The following is a 21,337-nucleotide window of genomic DNA, read 5'->3' as shown; positions in this document are numbered from 1 at the left end:
TTCAGTTCAGTTCAGTTCAGTTCAGTCAATCAGTCGTGTCTGACTTTTTGCGACCCCATGGACTGCAGCACGCCAGGCCTCTCTGTCCATCACCAACTCCCAGAGTTTACACAAACTCACGTCCATTGTGTTGATGATGCCATCAAACCATCTCATCTCTGTCATCCCTTCTTCTCCCACTGTCAATTTTTCCCAACATTAGGGTCTTTTCAAGTTAGTCAGCTCTCCACATCAGGTGGCCAAAATATTGGAGTTTCAGCTTCAGTCCTTCCAATGAACACTCAGGACTGATCTCCTATAGGATGGACTGGTTGTATCTCCTTGCAGTCCAAGGGACTCTCAAGATTCTTCTCCAACACCACAGTTCAAAATATCAAGTCTTCGGCACTCAACTTGGATATATCTTTCCTTTTCTCCTCTGCCTTTTGCTTCTCTTCTTTTCACAGCTATTTGTAAGGCCTCCTCAGGCAACCATTTTGCCTTTTTGCATTTCTTTTTCTTGGGGATTGTCTTGATCAATGCCTCCTGTACAGTGTCACGAACCTCCGTCCATAGTTCTTCAGGCACTCTATCAGACCTAATCCCTTGAATCTATTTGTCACTTCCACTGTATAATCATAAGGGATTTGATTCAGGTCATACCTGAATGGTCTAGTGATTTTCCCTACTTTCTTCATTTTAAGTCTGAATTTGGCAATAAGGAGTTCATGATCTGACCCACAGTTAGCTCCCGGTCTTTCCTGACTGTATAGAGCTTCTCCATTTTTGGCTGCAAAGAATATAGTCAATTTGATTTCACTATTGACTATGTGGTGATGTCCATGTGTAGAGTCTTCTCTTGTGTTGTTGGAAAAGGGTTTTTGCTATGACTGGTGTGTTCTCTTGGCAAAACTCTGTTAGCCTTTGCCCTGCTTCATTCTGTACTCCAAGGCCAAATTTGCCTGTTACTCCAGGTATGTCTTGACTTCCTACTTTTGCATTCCAGTCCCCTATGATGAAAAATACATCTTTTTTGGTTGTTAGTTCTAGAATGTCTTGTCGGTCTTCATAGAACCATTCAACTTCAGCTTCTTTAACAATACTGGTTGGGGCATATAGCCTTGGATTACTGTGCTATTGAATGGTTTGCCTTGAAAATGGACAGAGATCATTCTGTCATTTTTGAGATTGCACCCAAGTGCTGCATTTTGGACTCTTCCGTTGACTATGAGGGCATTTTACATTTTTACTATTGGACATTTTAACTTCTGATCACCTTCACCCACGTTGCCCTCCTTCCACTCTTTACTTTTAGCGATCGCCAGTCTGTTCGTTGTGAGGTGTTTTTTTTTCTCGTAGATTCCACATGTAAGTGAGATCGTACAGTCTTTGTCTTTCCTTAACGTATTTCACTTAATGTAATGCCCTCAATGTCTTTACATGTTGCTGCAAATGGCAAGATTTCCTTCTGTTGTATTTAGACTAATATTCTGATTGATCCATATCTATATGTCTATATCACATTTTCTTCATCAAGTTATTGATTGATGGATTCTTAGGTTCATTCCATGTATTGGTTATTATAAACAATACAGTTATAATAATATTTTAAAAGAAATTCTGAATTTTTTGAGTTCTGATTATGTGTATGGCCATGCTGGGAGGCATGTAGGATCTCAGTTCCCTGACCAATGATCAGAACTGCACCCCTGCACTGGGAGCACAGAGTCTTAGCCGCTGGACCTTCACAGAAGTCCCTGAAATTTTCCTTATCAATATGTGATTTGTATTTAACTCTTTCTCATCCTTGATTTATCTTCCTGCAGGGCCCTCACATGTAAACAACATTTTTCAAGACACAATATTTTCTCCTCAGTTCTATATGTCATTGCCTTACTATTTTTTGTGTCTATTGGTGTGAGCAAATTTTACTATTTAATTTTAAATTATTTATTGGGATCTATACACTTTTTTGGTTTCTTTTAATTAATTACAGCACTTGTATTTGATGAACTTGTTTGATCTGCAGACTTAGGTTTTTTTTGTTTTGTTTTTTTTAATGTAGGAAGTTCTTTCTTCTTTCTCCTCATCCCTTTTTTCTTTTTCTTGACTTGTGTTATGACTTCCATACTATCTAGTCTCGAAGTACAAGATCGCTTTTCCTAAATCTGTTCCATGATTCTTGTTTACATATTTAACTCATCAGATTTATCCAGCTTTCCCTTGAGATGCTGGAAAATTTCTCAAGGTTATCTTATACAGAATGAATTTCATTTTCTGCGTTGAATAGTGTGTGAACTCTTTCCATTTGGATTTTAATGTAGAAATGCCCTTTTCCATCTCAGCAGTGCAATTTCTTCTGACCTCTTATTCTCTCATCATTCCTTTTTGCTATCCTTGCACCAGGGCAATGATATCTCTTGATTATTTCCAAGATATAAATAACAAATCTCCCAGATTGTTTTCTCATTTCTGGAAGTAATTGTATTTTTAAAAATGAAACTTGTTTAGTGTCTTTTGAGTGCCACCCTTTTTAACTGTAGTATTTCTACACATGACAGCATGAAGCATGTAACCTCTTTCCTCTTTGCTTATAGAGGGTGTTCAATGAAGTCTAGTTTTATTAAAAATAAAGATAGGTTTTGCCAGACATTGTTGGTCTTTGGGGGCAGAAATTAATCCCTATTCACTTATAACTTGGGTTTTGGACACAGAGAGAGGCCCATGCAAGATCTGAGGACTGATTGAAGACTTGACCACGCAAAGTTAGGTCCTCGGAAGATGACAACTGCAGTCAGTAAACTGGTGAAAACGCAATCTGAAAAGCAAGAAAGTAGGTTTGCCTGAATGTCTTTTGGCCATGGCTTTGGGTAGAGCAGGAAAAAATGGAAAAGTTTTTATTCATAATTTCTCAACACAAACCCTCCTTTAAGCAGATTTGGGAACATAATTCAGTTGGACAGTAGAACCCAAAAGGCTTCAAGCCCAAACTTCAGCCTATACTGGTCCTTTATTGGCTGTTCCCAAGTGCCTAGGGGAGTCAAGCATAAGATCTTTCTGGAGGCAAGAACATTAAAAATAAATCCACAAATACTTTCTTTGAATTAAATAATATGCAAATTTAGAATTCTTGAAAAATCATAAAATGAGCAAAGAAGCCTATGTTATTGCCACTAAACAGAAAAATCAAACCAATAAATGATTCACACAAAGACTATATTTAGGACTGATCAGGTAGAGCATATAAATAACTGTGTTTATAGTATTTCAGAGACAGGTTTTGACATGGATATGTTAGAAAAATGATTCAATAAAGCTGGAGAGAGAATTATGAAAATGGAGTATTTGTATAAAATATTCAGAATCACAGAGATAGAAAGAAATAACAAAATATGAAAGTAGAGTTAAGAGTTTTGGAGTAGATAGGGAATGGGGGAATAAATTATTCTAAGAAATAATGGGTGACATTTTTCTAGAACTAATGAAAGACACCAATCTTTACTGTCACTGAATTACACATAAAAGAAATAAATCTTACTGTACTTCAGAATATTAATGATAGAAGATCCTACAATTTCTAAATGTAATTACACTAGTTTATTGACATGCTATGTACAGATTTTTTTTTTTGGCTGCAGCAGGTCTTCACCGTTACACGTGGGCTTTCTCTGGTTGCAGTGAATGGGCGCTACTCTCTAGCTGCGGTGCGTGGGCTTCTCAATGCAGCGGCTTCGCCTGCTGTGGAAAAGAGGCTCTAGGGTGCACAGGCTTCAGTGGTTTCGGCTCTTGGGCTCAGTGGTTGTGGTGCCTGGGCTTAGTTGCCCAGTGACATGTGGCATCCTCAGGGAGCAGGGATCTAATGAGCATACCCTGTATTGGAAGGCAGGTTCTCAATGATCGGATCATCAGGGAAGTCCTACGTAGCTTTTAAAACATTTTTCTAGGGAGTGATAATTTTTGAAAGTATTTTGCACATGGATGTTTTACTGATATTACCCCTGTCTATGTGTTTGTGTATCATAGGCAAATCATATCACTAGTGTCTGAAAGTGTACGTGAGGGGTTTTCATTTCTAAATCTTCACCAGAAATCACATCATTATGTGCTTTGTATTTTGCTTTTCACACTTATCATTAAATCATAAACATTATCGCTTATTGTCAAATTGTTATAATTATTACTTCATTATATCTCATAAAATTTATTCCACTATAATTTCATTAGTCATTTTTCCTTATTAAATATTTAGACTTTTCTCTCAAGAAATTTTAATTACTATGTATAACTTTGACATGATACACATTTTGTGCATATGGCTTCACTTTTATTAGAATTGGTTCCTTAGGAAAAATTCTCAGAAGTAATATTATCATATTAAATAGTCATTGTATTTTGATATGTGCCAACTTTTATCATAAGAGTCAGCACTAAATATTTTCAATTTGAGTGTGTTTATCTACCAATTTGCAGACTGTAAGAAGTATTTTTAAGTAATAAAATAGAATATTTCCCCATGTTTGATTTTTAATTGGTTTTTCTCTATGCTCACCAGTATCTTGATAAGTATCTTGCTTAGTATCTTGCTTATCAGTATTCATGCTTTATAAACTTATCTTCTGTGGATTCTATGTTTGTCTTACCAATATATAATTTTCTGCAATAATACAAATATTAAAATAAAAAATTAAATTTTAGACTTTAAAGTTATTTTAAAACTTATTTTAAAATATTAAAATAAGTAATTTTCTACAGTAATACAAATATTCTTCCCATGTTGATATTTAAAAATTATATGAGGGTGAGGCTATTAGCCAATTTGGGGAACAAATATAGTTGTGAATTTCGCTTATTTTGGGGTAGATTATCAAGAAAAGTTTAAAAATATATGTATATGTAAAGAACTGTGCCAGTGAGTTTTGCTTACCAATGTGTTGAAAAAATAAAGAGCTGTACTTTCCAGCAGCATTGGTGCATGGATATTGGTGTGTCCTTGCTGGACTCACCCAGTCTTGTTTCTAACACTCTTCTGTCTTACATATCTTTATTAAAAAGGATGAGCAATCTAAACTATTTAGTTACCAGACAATTCTAAAGCTAGTGTTTGCTTTATTACATAATTCTGACCAATAAAGTATAAGCAAGAAAATGCTGTCATTTCCCCCCCCCCCCCCTACTTTCTCTTTCTCCTTCCTTGAATGGTGATGTGCTGGCTGGAGCTACTGCAGCCACCTTGCAGTCATGATGAGAAAATCAGAAGAATAGCAGATACAGTGACCCTGATTTTGTTAAGACAACTGAAATAAGGCCAGAAACTTAATACCCATCAAAACTTATGATATGCAAAAAATAAGGTTCCATTTATTATTAAGTCACTTTAGTCAGACTTTTTGTCATTGCCTGTGAAAAACAAATCCTAATTAATCGAACTAAGCTTAGGGAGAGTAAAATTGGTTCTCTGTTTTACTAAGATACACTTTTAAACTAACCCAAAGCCAGATTTATCTATAAAACTACTGCTGTGAGTACATAGTAACTGACCAATGTAGATAAGAGAATTTTTAAATTTTGTTTACCTGTTTCCCCAAATGTATCCAGGGAGTAAATGCATCTCCTGGAGTGAAAATAAAATAAGAATTTTTTAAAATTGCTCATGGCATTTAACAACAGGAGAACAGAATTTAAAGGCATTCCTATATCTGCTATCCAGAGAAATATAGTTCCACTCAGCAAATACAATAAGTATCCAAGAAACGCACACCCATGCCTCTGCATATCCATACATTTATAGCCATTACTTACCCATTTATAATATATGGAGGATATACCATATGCTGAACTATGTGTTCCATGCCAGGGATATAAAAAAACATATATTGCTTAATCCTTGCCTCTGAGATTTTCACTCCAGGCTGGATGTAGGACAGAAGAAGAGGCCATTTGGATAAACAAATGTTCTTCATACTGTTTGGGAGTAAAAAGCATAGGTTACTAAAGTGAGATTCATAGTAGAGAGCGAAATGGAACAGGTGTTCCTCAAGGCCCCACAGTCAGTAAATGCTGTAAGTTACTTTATTTGATGTCTTCTTGTCTAGTCATTTTATTTTACTAACCATTAACTGAAATAAGTGAACTGATATCTATTCTGAGACTCTTTTTGCATTATAAAAATGCTATTTTTTTTCTTTTTTTTTCAAGGTTGGGAAGAATGGCGAGAGTATCCTAGAAACATATACAATACCATATGTAAAATAGATAGCCAATGGGAATTTGCTGTATGACTCAGGGAACTCGAACTAGGGCTCTGTAAAAACCCAGAGGGGTTTAAAAGGCTGAGAGATGGGAGGAAGGTTCAAGAGGGAGGGGATATATGTATATCTATGGCTGATTCATATTGATGTATGGCAGAAACCAACACAATACTGTAAAGCAATTATCCTCCAATTAAAAATGAATTAATCTAAAAAATAAGGCGATATGGTAGTAAAAAAAAAAAAAAAAGCTATCTTTTTGACTGTTGCTGTACAGAATTTGACTTGTATGTAGAAATTTCCTCTGATCTGCCAATATTGTGCCTGCTATGAGATTTATTTCCCCCAGGACTCTTCTTTTTTCTGACTTGTTATATGTTGGACTGGATGCTGGGGTAACACATGTGGATCAGTTATGTTGCCTATCCCTAGAGCCTGGATTCTTGCTCATACCCTCCTTGTTTATTCCCCTTTGCCACCAGCGAGGCAGGAGGGTGGAGGAGGACGGTCTGACCTCCACTCCACTGTTTCTGACCAAGCCAGCCATTGTAGAACGAAGCAGAGCAGTCAGGAAAATGGGAGGAGGGAAAGCATTGGACCTCAGAGCTGCTGTAGCAGGAAAGAGACTGAGATCTTTTCTCTTTTTGTGAAAAGGGATCTTCTCGATTGACCTAAGGAAAACCACTTGTTAAACTTCTGTCTTTCCCCTCCTGCTGCTGTTGTTTACAGAGGAACAGACTTCCCTTAACTCTGAAGTAATGTCTCCTTTCTTCAGGTAAACAGGTGTCCAAACATCCAGCAAACCACATTTTTAAACAGCTGAAATAAAGTTGAGGACTTTACACATTTCTTTATCATTTTACCTAGGAATTCTTTCATGAAATAGTTTCCTAACTTGGAACTTCATTTTTCCTTGGGACACTTAGGCCAATCTTTTAAAATTTTTACTATCACATCCCTGTCTTCTAGATTACTATTCTTTGGATGGAAAATCTATTTTTTAAAAAATATAATATTCAACTATTGATTTTTTCATGTAAGTGCAGTGTACTTTATAAACACGAAGACCTCAGAACTACATTGAATTCTGTTGTATTAAATATCTTTATAGGAAGAAGAAAAGAAAAATTGAGATAAAACTGATCAATATTGTGGGGACTTTGAAATATTCTTTCTCACGGCACATCTAAGTATGTGGAGGGAGGAATTATAATCTCTTTTATGGATGAGAAAATCAAGGTGAATGAAGTTCACAATTCTAAAATAACACATTCATAAAATAGTAAAATGAGGGTTCAAATCCAATTTAACTTCAAAATGCATGCACTTTGTAGCTCATCAAGTAATACAGAGTTCCTCCCAGTCTACATATAGCAGTTTGTTGAGTTGTTAAGTCAGAATCAATTTATGAGTCTCCAGGTGGCGCTAATGGTAAAAAAACCCACCTGCCAAAGCAAGAGAAATAAGAGAAGCAGGACTGACCCCAGCGTGGGGAAGATCCCCAGGAGGCGGGGGTGGCAACCCACTCCAGTATTCTTGCCTAGGAAATCCCATGGACAGAAGAGCTCCGCATGTGGGCTACATACATAGGGTTGCAAAGGGTCAGACACGACTGAAGTAACACACACACACACATACACCTCGTAGGGCTTTTTAAAAAAATATAATTGCTTTACAATGTTGTGTTAGTTTCTGCTGTACAACAAAGTGAATCAGCTATTTGTTGCTGTTGTTTAGTCACCAAGTTGTGTCCGACTCTTTAAGACCCCATGAACTGTAAGCACGCCGGGCTTTCCTGTCCTTCACTGTCTCCCACAGTTTGCTCAGACTCATGTCCATTGAGTCGGTGATGCCATCCCACCATCTCATCCTCTGTCATCCCTTTCTCCTCCTACCCTCAATCTTTCCCAGCATCAGGATCTTTTCCAATGAGTTGGCTCTTACATCAGGTGGCCAAAGTATTGTAACTTCAGCTTCAGCATCTTTCTTTCCAATGAATATTCAGAGTTGATTTTCTTTAGAATTGACTGATTTGATCTCCTTGAAGTCCAAGGGACTCTCAAGAGTCTTCCCCAACACCACAGTTTGAAAGCATCAATTCTTTGGCACTAAGCCTTCATTATTGTCCGAGTCTCACATCCATACATACTGGAAAAACCATAGCTTTGATGACACAGACCTTTGTTGGAAAAGTGACATATGTGCTTTTTAATATGCTATGTAGGGTTGTCATAGTTTTTCTTTTATGGAGCAAGCGTCTTTTAATTTTGTGACTGCAGTCACTGTCTGAAGTGATTTTGTGGCCCAAGAAAGTAAAATCTATCACTGTTTCCACTTTTTCCCTTTTTATTTGCCTTGAAGTGATGGGACTGGTTGCCATGATATTAGGTTTTTGAATGTTAGGTTTTAAGCCAGCTTTTCACTCTTCTATTTCACCTTCATCAAGAGGCTTTTTATTTCCTTTTTGCTTTCTGCCATTTGAATGGTATTATCCACATATCTGAGGTTGTTGACATTTCTCCTGGCAATCTTGATTCCAGCTTGTGATTCATTCAGCCTAGCATTTTGCATGATGTACTCTGCATAGAAGTTAAATAAGCAGGATGATAATACAGAGACTTGATGTACCCTTTCCCCAATTTTGAACCAGTCTGTTGTTCTATGCCTGGTTCTAACTGTTGCTTCTTGACTTGCATACAGCTTTCTTAGGAGGCCAGGAAGGTGGTCTTGTATTCCCATCTCTTTCAGAATTTTCCGCAGTTTGTTGTGATCCACACAGTCAAAGGTTTCTGTGTAGTCGATCACACACAAGTAGATGATTTTTCTGGAATTCCCTTCTTTTCTCTATGATTCAAAGAATGTTGGCAATTTGATCTCTGGTTCCTCTGCCTTTTCTAAACTCAGCTTGTACATCTGGAAGTTCTCGGTTCACATACTGCTGAAACCTAGACTGGAGGATTTTGAACATTGCATTGCTAGCATGTGAACTGAAGACAACTGTACAGTCGTTTGAGCATTCTTTGGCATTGCCCTTTCTTTGCAACTGGAATGAAAACTGACATTTTCCAGTTCAGTTATATGTATACATACATCCTGTCCCTCTTGGACCCCCCTCAACCATCTCACCTACCTAGATCATCATATATACACTACCATGTTTAAAACAGATAACTAGCAGGAACCTGCTATAAAGCACGGAAGCTCAGCGCAGTACTCTATGATGAACTCATAGGACTTTGGTAAAGATTCACTGAGTCAATGCATGTAAAAGAGCTCAGAACAGAATGACACGTGGTCAACATTCAAGGTGCTTGCTAATTGTTAATAATATCATAGAGTATATGTCATGGCTCTGCTTTCATATGTTATCTTAGTACAGCTGAATATGTGGTTCTAAATAAATGGTGAGTGGTTTTTATTTATTTTTTGAGTTTTAGTGTTTTTACATGAAAGATCTCCTTCATTCTCCATTGTTTGGTAAATTTGTGGGAGAGAAAGGATATCTCATTTTTTTTTCTACAAGAAACTCTTTTAATTTATTATTGCTTTCTTTTGTATTTTGGCATAAGCAGACTTTTAGTCTCTCTTAGTAAGATTGTTTACAAACTTTTGTTTCAGCTGTGAAATCCTTTTGTAAAATATAGTTAGAAGCATTGCTGCTTTATCAGAAGTTGGCGGGGAGTGGCTCCTGGATCTTCAAGCACCCTCCTGCCATTCAATACCCCTAACCACTCATTATTGTCTTGGGGGTTCTCCCCTAAGGTTGATGTTATACAGGCTGAGAACTGCTGATCCATAAAGCACATGAGAAAACTCATTGGGCAGTGACTGACAAATACTGTTAATTCATCATTTCTGTGATAGATGTACATCCAGGAATCCTTCCTCCTAATCACAGATTGTCTTCACTGATTTCCACTCTGTTCTCACTGTTGACTGCTCTCTTTAACCGGCAGGGTCTACAGTTTGGTACTGGTGAGCTGGAGGAGATGGGAGCCATGTTCTGCTTGGGGCTCCTCGTCTTGGAACTCAAATCTGGAAGCTGCAGCCATCAACTCCTGACCCGCGCAGCAGCTCTGCTAAATGCTGAGGAAGAGTCTCTGGACGTCTACCTGCAAAGGTAAGTTGCTCACAAGTTGAACCTTTGTGTTTCCATCGGAGAATATCTCAGAAGTGAAAGTCACGTGGACCTATGGGTGTTTGATAAAGAAAAAAGCATGGAGAAACTGCCAAATGAAGGTAAGACAGTAGAGTTCTATTGGAGCCAAACTTGGGACATCCTGAGTTCTTGATGAAGACAGGGAGGAGGATGCTTACTTGTACATAAAAGCACATAGAAAGCTACGTACATTTATAAATATGCATTTTTATAAAATTTTGCTTATGACAAAGAAGATGCAGCTTAGCAACACACATACACACTTACTTATGTATGGTTTGACAGTTACATGTTTATATGTGTACAGGTATCATTTTGGAGTCATTAGTCAGCTCAGAAGAGGCAATCTCATCATTAATATCAGCACGCCTGGGGGACAAGGAATAATTTAATCTTCCCATTCTTAAATAGCAACATTCCGTCTCAGAATACATGATGCTGACGAATACGTTGGCCCGAGAACCTGACTCACAGCCATGTCAGGGAAAGGATGGGTCTCTGAGGATGGTGAGGATTGTTAATGAGTCAGGAGATGGATAACTGTTATCCACATGAGCCCCTTTGATGCCCTGCACTTTAGGCAAATTGTATTTAGGTGGAAGAAAGAGAGATATAATGGCCAAGAGAGAGAAAAGAGTATCAACAAACATCAGAGGATGGAAGGAATGTCATTGCCCGCATTTTAAGCAAAGGGAGGGAGAGGGGAATTGAGCCACTGCGGAAAGAAGTGGCTACCAATAGTTGAGGAAGCATCCTCACATCCAAAGGCAGAGAGAAAACCATTATATTGAGGTCTCTTACTTCCAGCTCATTTTCATGAATTTTCATCCTGCCACTGTTAGGCAGCCATTCCAATGTGACTTCTCACCAAATGGCCAGTCAAGCCTAGAAAGATCTAATAGCTTAAATTCATAATGCTTCGGAAGGCACTGGTTTTCTCTGAGATTTAATTACCTAAGTGCAGTAATTAACTTGCTTATCACACGATGCTATAGATCATAGACTCCGGTGACTTAAGTAAATCCAGGCCTCTTCCCTCCCCAGAGACACTGCACTGACTTCATTTTGACATCACAGCCGCTTCTGTCTGCCCCTGCTCCTTCCACGCCCCTCAGCACCCAAAGGCTTGGTGTGTTTGGCATCATGCTGGTATTTTAGCTTCTTTCCCTGACAGCAAGTGCTTCCATCTGCCAGGATGTATATTTCAACGTGTCTTTTCATCTTCGCCTTTGCTGAGCTATCTTGGGTGCAGACATGCCTGCGTTTTCTTTCTTTCTCTCCATCTTGGCCGCTCCCCCCACCACCTCCCGTCTCCTCTGCTGTTCACTGAGGAAAGATTGAGCAGACCTGGCATTGCTTGCTTTCCCTGAATTGATTGTGCCCGTCTGTTTGATCCAATGCAGTGAGGATTAGTTGCCTGTAAACTGGAACAAGAAGAAATCTATCAGAGAAATGCCTTTTCTAATTCAAGTCTAAAGAATTTGGTGTCAGGCTCCACATGCAGTGGTTTCTCTATGGGTGATCATAAGAGCAGGGTATTACCTTACCTCCATGCCATCCCTTATAACTAACTAGTAATTCCACACAACAAACTAGTAACTTTTCAGTTGCAACCTATCCAAGGATACTGAAGGTTGAAGTCTGACCCTTCTTGGGCTGGGGCAACTTCTTACAGGGCAGGATACCCACACATAGGATGTGATTCAGCTGTGTGTTTTGAAAAGTTTTCAATTAAATTTGAGAGGCATGGAATCTGGTGGAGAGCAACAGAATGAAAGCTGCCTCTTCCACCCAAACATTTGTATCATATGTCTACTCATGGAGATGGTTGATGGTGGTTCCCACCCAGAGGACATGAAAACTACTTGGTTGAGAGGGAAATCACCGTGAGAATGTCTTGACCCAGAAAATATCCCTTTCGGTAAGTGTATATTCATTAAGGGATGGCAGAGGAGATACTTGTTGGCTTGAAACCAGCAGCAAGCTGTTTGAGTACCTTTGATTCGTTTCCAATGAATAGAACTAAATCATGACGTATAATAATCAGCAGAGTGAATCCTAGGAATTGTGTTAGCAACAGGGCTCTTATTTTCATACAAAAGGGTGTAACTGTTACATATGCTTTAAACAGGAGACTTCTGCTGCCCTCTTCCCACCCCCTGGCCCATTCCTGACTTTTATCCTTGGGTGTGTTACCTTTATTTAATGTAATAGGATTATATATTTCAGAAAAATTCTTCTTTTCTTGCACAGAAGTAAATGCTAGAAAAAAAAAAAGGCAATCATTGACCTGAAAGTTGCCTTAAAAATATGTGAGCATGTGTTATTTTGAGAGTCCTTTAGACAAGGCCCAGGAGTGATCTACTGGGCAGATAAAGCCTGGCTGTATGCTGGTGGGCATCGTGTTTTTTGACAATAGGTTTCATGCCTCATTTACCACAGAAATAATTAGAATGTAGTCAACATCCACAGAGCAACTCACCATTTTTCATGAGCGGATAAAGGGCAGAATGGTGGATGTTTGCCCAGTGACTGAAGCTGAAAATGAAATACATGCATGCTTTGTTTTTGGTTTTTCTTCTTTAGCTCTCTTCCCAGTTGCTCATTCAAGAGATGTCTGCAGACTCGTTAAGGCATCTTGGAACTTCTTGCCTTTCTTCATTCTGTCTCTTTCCTCTCAGCCTCATCCCTGGAAATTATTGTGTGTGCACTGCAGGAATGCTAAGCTGTTTCTTCCGGAGGGACCGTTTATCCATTGTGACAGGTCTTTTGCAAAATCATTTAATAGTTTTGCCGAGTCAGCCACTGTTCATCTCGATTTGTATCCCTCCATTGCCTCTCACTCTTCAGTTCAGCTACCCTCTCTCCATTCGTCCTTCCATTAATAACGACAGAATGTGCAGTCTCCAAGCTGAACCTTAGCAATGGCTTAACATCTCACTTATTCTCCCAAATTACAGTCTCGTTGCATTAACGGGGGGACCCCTTAGCATCCATATAAACTTGTTTCATCTCTTTAATTTGATGAAACAATACAGAAAAAATAAAAATCTTTCATAGACATTAAAAAACCTAACTATACTTTTTAAAATAATTATAGATACTTGATTTAAAACAAATGCAGTTTTGTTTTTCTGAATATTTAATAAAATATAATTTGGAAATCAAACAACAACAATACAACCCTACTTCTGTCTTCAATCACCCATTATCCAACTACCTCTAGATAATCATTGTCAATATTTTGGTGAAATTAGATGACTTTTTTACATGTAAATAAACTGATTAAAAAACGCACTCAACAACAATATATAAGACTTACTTTCCTTGCAACTTTATAAACACTTCTTTAAAAAAAAAGAAATTACATTTACTTATTTATCTATTTACCATGCCTTGCAGCATGCAGGATCTTAGTTCCCTGACCAGAGACTGAACTTACCCCCTGCATTGGGAGTGAGGATTCTTAGCCAATGGATCACCAGAGAAGTTCCTAGATACTACATTTTAGAGAAACTTTGATTCACAACAAGATTGAGAGGAAGGTACAGAAATTTTCCATAGGCACCCTATCCCTTCATAGCTATAGCCTTCCCTGTTATCAACATCTCCCACCACAGTGGTAAATGTTTGACAATCAATGAACTAACACCGACACATCATTACCACCCGAAGTCCAGAGTTTACATTAGGGTTCACACGTTATGTTATACATCTAATGCATTTGGACAAATGTAAAATGACCTGTATCCATCATTATATATTATGCAGAGTAATTGCACTGCCCTAAAAGATCCTCTGTGCTCCCTCTACTCATCACTTCCTCTTCATCAACCTCTGTCAACCGCTGACCTTTTGATTGTCTCCATAATTTTGCTTTTTTCCAAAATATCCTATAGTTGGAATCATACAGTATTTAGCCTTTGCAGATTGTCTGTTTATCTCTAAGAAATACATGTATTTAAGTTTCTTCCATGTCTTCTCATAGCTTTAGAGCTCATTTCTTTTTTTTAGCACTTGATAACACTCCATTGTCTGGATGTATAATATTAACAGTTTATTTATCCATCCATCTACTGAAGGACATCTTGGTTTCCTCCAGATGTGGGCAATTATGAATAAAACTGCTGTAAACATCTATGTGCAGGTTTTTGTGTGGAAATGTGTTCAACTACTTTGAGTAAATACCAAGAGTATGATTGCTGGATTGTATGCTAAGAGTATGTTTAGTTTTGTAAGAAACTGCCAAAGATCTTGCAAAGTGGCTACCTTATCTTACATTCCCACCGGCCATGGAAGAGAGTTCTAGTTGCTCTGCATCCTTGTCAGTACTTGGTATCATCAGCATTCTATATTTTGGCTGTTCTAATAGGTACATAGTGGTATCTCATTGTTGTTTTAATTTGCATTTCCCAGTTGACATAGAATGTGGAACATCTTTTCATATTCTTTATTTTCCATCTGTATATCTTATTTAGCGAAGTGTCTTTTAAGGTTGTTGACCCATTTTTTAATCACATTGTTTTCTTATTTTGAATTTGAAGAATTCTTTGTATATTTTGGATAACGGTCTTTTATCAGGTGTATTTTTTTCAAATATTTTCTCCCAGTCTGTAGCTTGTCTTTTCATGCTCTTTACATCATCTATCACAGAGCAGAAATCTTTCATTTTAATGAAGTCCTCCTTAACAATTCTTTCTTTCAGGGATTATACCTTTGGTGTTGTATCTAAAAAAATAATTACCAAAACCTAGGTCATCTATGCTTTCTCCTACCTCATCTTCTAAATACAGTGATTGTTTTTGCATTAAAATCTTTGCAATTTATAGGTGAAAAGTGGGTTCTATTTTAATCTATAGTTTGATCTTTTCTGATATGAATTACATTCTTCTATTTCATTATTTTTTTAATGAATTTCCAAATAATATATTTTGTTCTTTATTCTTTTAATCATTTAAAATTTATTTTTAAATTTAATTTCAATTTCTATGTTAAAGGTATTCAACCTCTGTTCATCCTGGATACTTCAAATATTTTCCCATTAACCTTTCACATTTTTTACATAATTTATTTATGAGTTGTTACCTGCCAAAAGTGAAAGCACTGGAATTTTAACTTAAGGTGCATTAAAATTATATTTTAAAGTGTGGCATTATAAAATATTTAAATGTAAAAACATTATAGTCTTTTTCATCTATTGACTATTTACCTATATTATTTTTTCAAAATCTGACATTTTATCCCACTTCTTCAGGTCTTTAATTTTCAACAAAATATTGTTGAAAATTTTGTATTCTTTCTGTACATCTTTTTCATATACTTACCTGATAATTATCACCAGCTTTTAATGTTCTTGTTATGCTAAAAAGTGTCTTTTTTCATCATAGATTGGTAAATAGTGGGTCTTAGTTACACATGAAGATTCTTACTCATTGATGTGCTTATTTGTAATTTCACTGCACTCTGTAGTTATACCTAAATGTATTTCCCTAGATTTTTCTTTTTTTCTAGATAAATCATAGCATCGCTTATAAATGTTAACAATTAGCTTTCCTTACTTGTTTTAAAAAAATACTTGATTTTATTTATTTATTTTAAAGATTTTTTTTTATGTGACAAACAAAGCCAGTGGAGGTGATAGAATTCGAGTTGAGCTATTCCAAATCCTGAAAGATGATGCTGTGAAAGTGCTGCACTCAAGATGCCAGCAAATTTGGAAAACTCAGCAGTGGCCACAGGACTGGAAAAGGTCAGTTTTCTTTCCAATCCCAAAGAAAGGCAATGCCAAAGAATGCTCAAACTACCACACAATTGTACTCATCTCACACGCTAGTAAAGTAATGCTCAAAATTCTCCAAGCCAGGCTTCAGCAATATGTGAACTGTGAACTTCCTGATGTTCAAGCTGGTTTGAGAAAAGGCAGAGGAACCAGAGATCAAATTGCCAACATCTGCTGGATCATGGAAAAAGCAAGAGAGTTCCAGAAAAACATCTATTTCTGCTTTATTGACTATGCCAAAGCCTTTGACTGTGTGGATCACAATAAACTGTGGAAAATTCTGAAAGAGATGGGAATACCAGACCACCTAACCTGCCTCTTGAGAAATCTGTATGCAAGTCAGGAAGCAACAGTTAGAACTGGACATGGAACAACAGACTGGTTCCAAATAGGAAAAGGAGCATGTCAAGGCTGTATATTGTCACCCTGCTTATTTAACTTATATGCAGAGTACATCATGAGAAATGCTGGACTGGAAGAAACACAGGCTGGAATCAAGATTGCCGGGAGAAATATCAATAACCTCAGTTATGCAGATGGCACCACCCTTATGGCAGAAAGTGAAGAGGAACTAAAAAGCCTCTTGATGAGAGTGAAAGAGGAGAGTGAAAAAGTTGGCTTAAAGCTCAACATTCAGAAAACGAAGATCATGGCATCCGGTCCCATCACTTCATGGGAAATAGATGGGGAAACAGTGGAAACAGTGTCAGACTTTATTTTTCTGGGCTCCAAAATCATTACAGATGGTGACTGCAGCCATGAAATTAAAAGACGCTTACTCCTTGGAAGGAAAGTTATGACCAACCTAGATAGCATATTCAAAGCAGAGACATTACTTTGCCAACAAAGGTTCATCTAGTCAAGGCTATGGTTTTTCTAGTGGTCATGTATGAATGTGAGAGTTGGACTGTGAAGAAGGCTGAGCGCTGAAGAATTGATGCTTTTGAACTGTGGTGCTGGAGAAGACTCTTGAGAGTCCCTTGGACTGCAAGGAGATCCAACCAGTCCATCCTAAAGGAGATCAGCCCTGGGATTTCTTTGGAAGGAATGATGCTGAAGCTGAAACTCCAGTACTTTGGCCACCTCATGTGAAGAGTTGACTCATTAGATAAGACTCTGATGCTGGGAGGGACTGGGGGCAAGAGGAGAAGGGGACGGCAGAGGATGAGATGCCTGGATGGCATCACTGACTCGATGGATGTGAGTCTGAGTGAACTCCAGGAGTGGGTGATGGACAGGGAGGCCTGGTGTGCTGCGATTCATGGGGTCGCAAAGAGTCGGACACGACTGAGCGACTGATCTGATCTGATCTGATGTTTTTAAAGTCTTTATTGAGTGTGTTACAATAATGCTTCTGTTACAATATTGTTGTTTTTTTGGCCATGAAGCATGTGGAATCCTAGTTCCTAGACCAGGGATTGAACCCACACCTCCTGCACTGAAAGGTCAAGTCTTAACTACTAGATCACCATAGAAGTCTCTGCTTGCTTTTTACTTTTATCTATAAACTTACTCGGTTTTGAGAATGTAGTATAAAGACAATAATGATTCTATGAGCAAATTCACTGTGAACCTCATTTGAAAATGAGAATAACTCTAAGTATTTAAGAGTTAAGTAAGATGTCTGATGGTTGGTATTAATGTTCAGTGTCTTATTTTTTAATTATTACTTTTCCTTAGCATATTAATTTAAAAAATCAGGATTGGATGATGAATTTTTTGGTGTGTCTAGAAAAATGACTATGACTTTGAATTAATAGTCTTAAATTATGTTAATAGATTTTATAATACTCACCCATTCTTAAAAATATAAGGAAAATATATTTGGCTGAAGATCTAAAATATTATTTTATCCAAATATTGATGTTATTTACTGTGAGTAGAGAAATTTTTTTCCCTTTTTTGGGAGTAAAATATGTACTTCGTCTGTATTGTTCAATCATTAGAAACACTTTGCATTTCCTAGGATATTATCTGGAATATATATGTGTTGAACATACACATATTGCCAATCCAACCATCTGTGTCTCATTTATTTTAAACAAAAGCATTATTTTTCCACTTCTTATTTTCTCATATAAGATGTATTTGTGGCATTTGGCTTGTCTTATAGTCACAGTCAGATCATTTTAAAATTCAGTTTTGTCTAATTATTTGTGTTGTTCATCTCTGTCCATTCTGTGCAGTCATGTCCTCCTTCTTATTTTTATATTGATTCATCTCACTTGTTTGCTAGAGAACAACTTTTTTTTTTGTAAACTAAATCAATGGATACTTTTGATATATTAGTATACATCTGAATATTTTCCTATTTACTTTACATCACAGTTCCACTTTACGTACCAAGAGATTTCATTAAAGCAGTATAGGCTTGGTTCAATTTACTCTGATGTTTAAAGAGTAGTAATCAGCCTATTTTTTCTTTCTTTGTATGTATCTCATATATTTCTGCCTTACTAGTTTTTCCTGTTCATGAACACAAATATTCTTTTTCTACTGCATCAAAAATATTTCTTTACTTCTTTATTTTTAGGTTTAGGTCCTTTTGATTCATCTTGGATTTGAATACTCTGTCCTTTTCTGACAAGTCTTTCAGTTATAAGATAGCAGTGTTTCCATTATGTCTTCATTTCCTTTCACTAGGAGTGTTTGATATCTGTTTTCCCAACATATGGGTCTGTCCTCTCCTTTACTCTCATCACTTCTACCTTGTAATTATTTTTTTTCATATTTTAACAAAATTTTACTTTATAACAGTGTGGTTGATTAGCAACATTGTGTTTCCTTAAAGATGACACAATGAGCTAATTTACAGAGCAGACACTGACTCACGGGCCTTAGAGAACAAATTGATGGTTACCAGCGGAGGATGGGGAGGAGAGGGATAGATTGGGAGTTTGGGATTGACATGTACACACAGCTATGTTTAAAATAGATAACCAACAAGGGTCTACTGTTCATCAAGGGGATGCTGCTCAATATTCTATAATATCTTATAACTTTTAATGTCAGAGTCTGCAAGTGCTTCTAAAGTTTGCCCTCACAGATTCACTTTTCTGCAGCCTGGACTCTCCTCTGATGATGTGTTTTATTTTCAGACATGTTGCATTTCGGTTTCATTACACCTATTTCTTTATCTTGTCAGTTTTTTCTTTTATTCATGCTTACAAGATAGAGAGTTTTCTTTCCATTTGGATCTGTTATCTTTTTATTTAATGTTTCATGGATGTCATTTTCTGTGAATTTTCCTGAAACCTGAATAGGGGCGTTTTGCCAAGATAATGCACTGGTCATAACAAACACCCTCTTCCAACAACACAAGAGAAGACTCTATACATGGACATCACCAGGTGGTCAACACCAAAATCAGATTGATTATATTCTTTGCAGCCAAAGATGGAGAAGCTCTATACAGTCAGCAAAAACAAGACCAGGAGCTGACTGTGGCTCAGACCATGAACTCCTTATTGCCAAATTCAGACTTAAATTGAAGAAAGTAGGGAAAACCACTAGACCATTCAGATATGCCCTAAATCAAATCCCTTATGACTACACAGTGGAAGTGAGAAATAGATTTAAGGGCCTAGATCTGATAGGTAGAGTGCCTGATGAACTATGGAAGGAGGTTCGTGACCTTGTACAGGAGACAGGGATCAAGACCATTCCCATGGAAAAGAAATGCAAAAAAGCAAAATGGCTGGGGAGGCCTTACAAATAGCTGTGAAAAGATGAGAAGCGAAAAGCAAAGGAGAAAAGGCAAGATATAAACATCTGAATGCAGAGTTCCAAAGAATAGCAAGAAGAGATAAGTAGCCTTCTTCAGCGATCAATGCAAAGAAATAGAGGAAAACAACAGAATGGGAAAGACTAGGGATCTCTTCAAGAAAATCAGAGATACCAAAGGAACATTTCATGCAAAGATGAGCTCGATAAAGGACAGAAATGGTATGGACCTAACAGAAGCAGAAGATGTTAAGAAGAGATGGCAAGAATACACAGAAGAATTGTACAAAAAAGATCTTCACGACCCAGATAATCACGATGGTGTGATCACTCACCTAGAGCCAGACATCCTGGAATGTGAAGTCAAGTGGGCCTTAGAAAGCATCACTACGAACAAAGCTAGTGGAGGTGATGGAATTCCAGTTGAGCTATTTCAAATCCTGAAAGATGATGCTGTGAAAGTGCTGCACTCAATATGCCAGCAAATTTGGAAAACTCAGCAGTGGCCACAGGACTGGAAAAGGTCAGTTTTCATCCCAATCCCAAAGAAAGGCAATGCCAAAGAATGCTCAAACTACTGCATAATTGCACTCATCTCACACGCTAGTAAAGTAATGCTCAAAATTCTCCAAGCCAGGCTTCAGTAATATATGAACCGTGAACTTCCAGATGTTCAAGCTGGTTTTAGAAAAGGCAGAGGAACCAGAGATCAAATTGCCAACATCCACTGGATCGTGGAAAAAGCAAGAGAGTTTCAGAAAAACATCTATTTCTGCTTTATTGACTATGCCAAAGCCTTTGACTATGTGGATCACAATAAACTGTGGAAAATTCTGAAAGGGATGGGAATACTAGACCACCTGATCTGCCTCTTGAGAAATCTGTATGCAGGTCAGGAAGCAACAGTTAGAACTGGACATGGAACAACAGACTGGTTCCAAATAGGAAAAGGAGTTCATCAAGGCTGTATATTGTCACCCTGCTTATTTAACTTATATGCAGAGTACAATCATGAGAAGCGCTGGACTGGAAGAAACACAAGCTGGAATCAAGATTGCCGGGAGAAATATCAATAACCTCAGATATGCAGATGACACCACCCTTATGGCAGAAAGTGAAGAGGAACTAAAAAGCCTCTTGATGAAAGTGAAAGTGGAGAGTGAAAAAGTTGGTTTAAAGCTCAACATTCAGAAAATGAAGATCATGGCATCTGGTCCCACCACTTCATGGAAAATAGATGGGGAAACAGTGGAAACAGTGTCAGACTTTATTTTTCTGGGCTCCAAAATCACTGCAGATGGTGACTGCAGCCATGAAATTAAAAGATGCTTACTCCTTGGGAGGAAAGTTATGACCAACCTAGATAGCATGTTCAAAAGCAGAGACATTACTTTGCCAACAAAGGTCCGTCTAGTCAAAGCTATGGTTTTTCCAGTGGTCATGTATGGA

The 21,337-nt window shown here is 37.5% G+C and overlaps 1 protein-coding gene across 1 annotated transcript in view; it reads left to right on the top strand.

Annotated features, from left to right (window-relative positions):
- Positions 1 to 21,337, top strand: part of AGBL1 (AGBL carboxypeptidase 1) — a 916,524-nt gene that overhangs the window by 650,110 nt on the left and 245,077 nt on the right. Inside the window, exon 22 of the mRNA XM_086364678.1 lies at positions 10,184 to 10,347. Within this exon, the coding sequence (XP_086220804.1) occupies positions 10,184 to 10,347 (164 nt within the window). The remainder of the gene's footprint in view (positions 1 to 10,183; positions 10,348 to 21,337) is intronic.

The sequence above is a fragment of the Bos grunniens genome, chromosome 21 (assembly GCF_055505025.1).
Source record: "Bos grunniens cultivar Pamir isolate PY7600 chromosome 21, Bosgru_T2T1.0, whole genome shotgun sequence".
Taxonomy (NCBI): domain Eukaryota; kingdom Metazoa; phylum Chordata; class Mammalia; order Artiodactyla; family Bovidae; genus Bos; species Bos grunniens.
The sequence above is the reverse complement of the archived record's forward strand: the minus strand, read 5'-3'. Positions and strand labels throughout refer to the sequence as shown.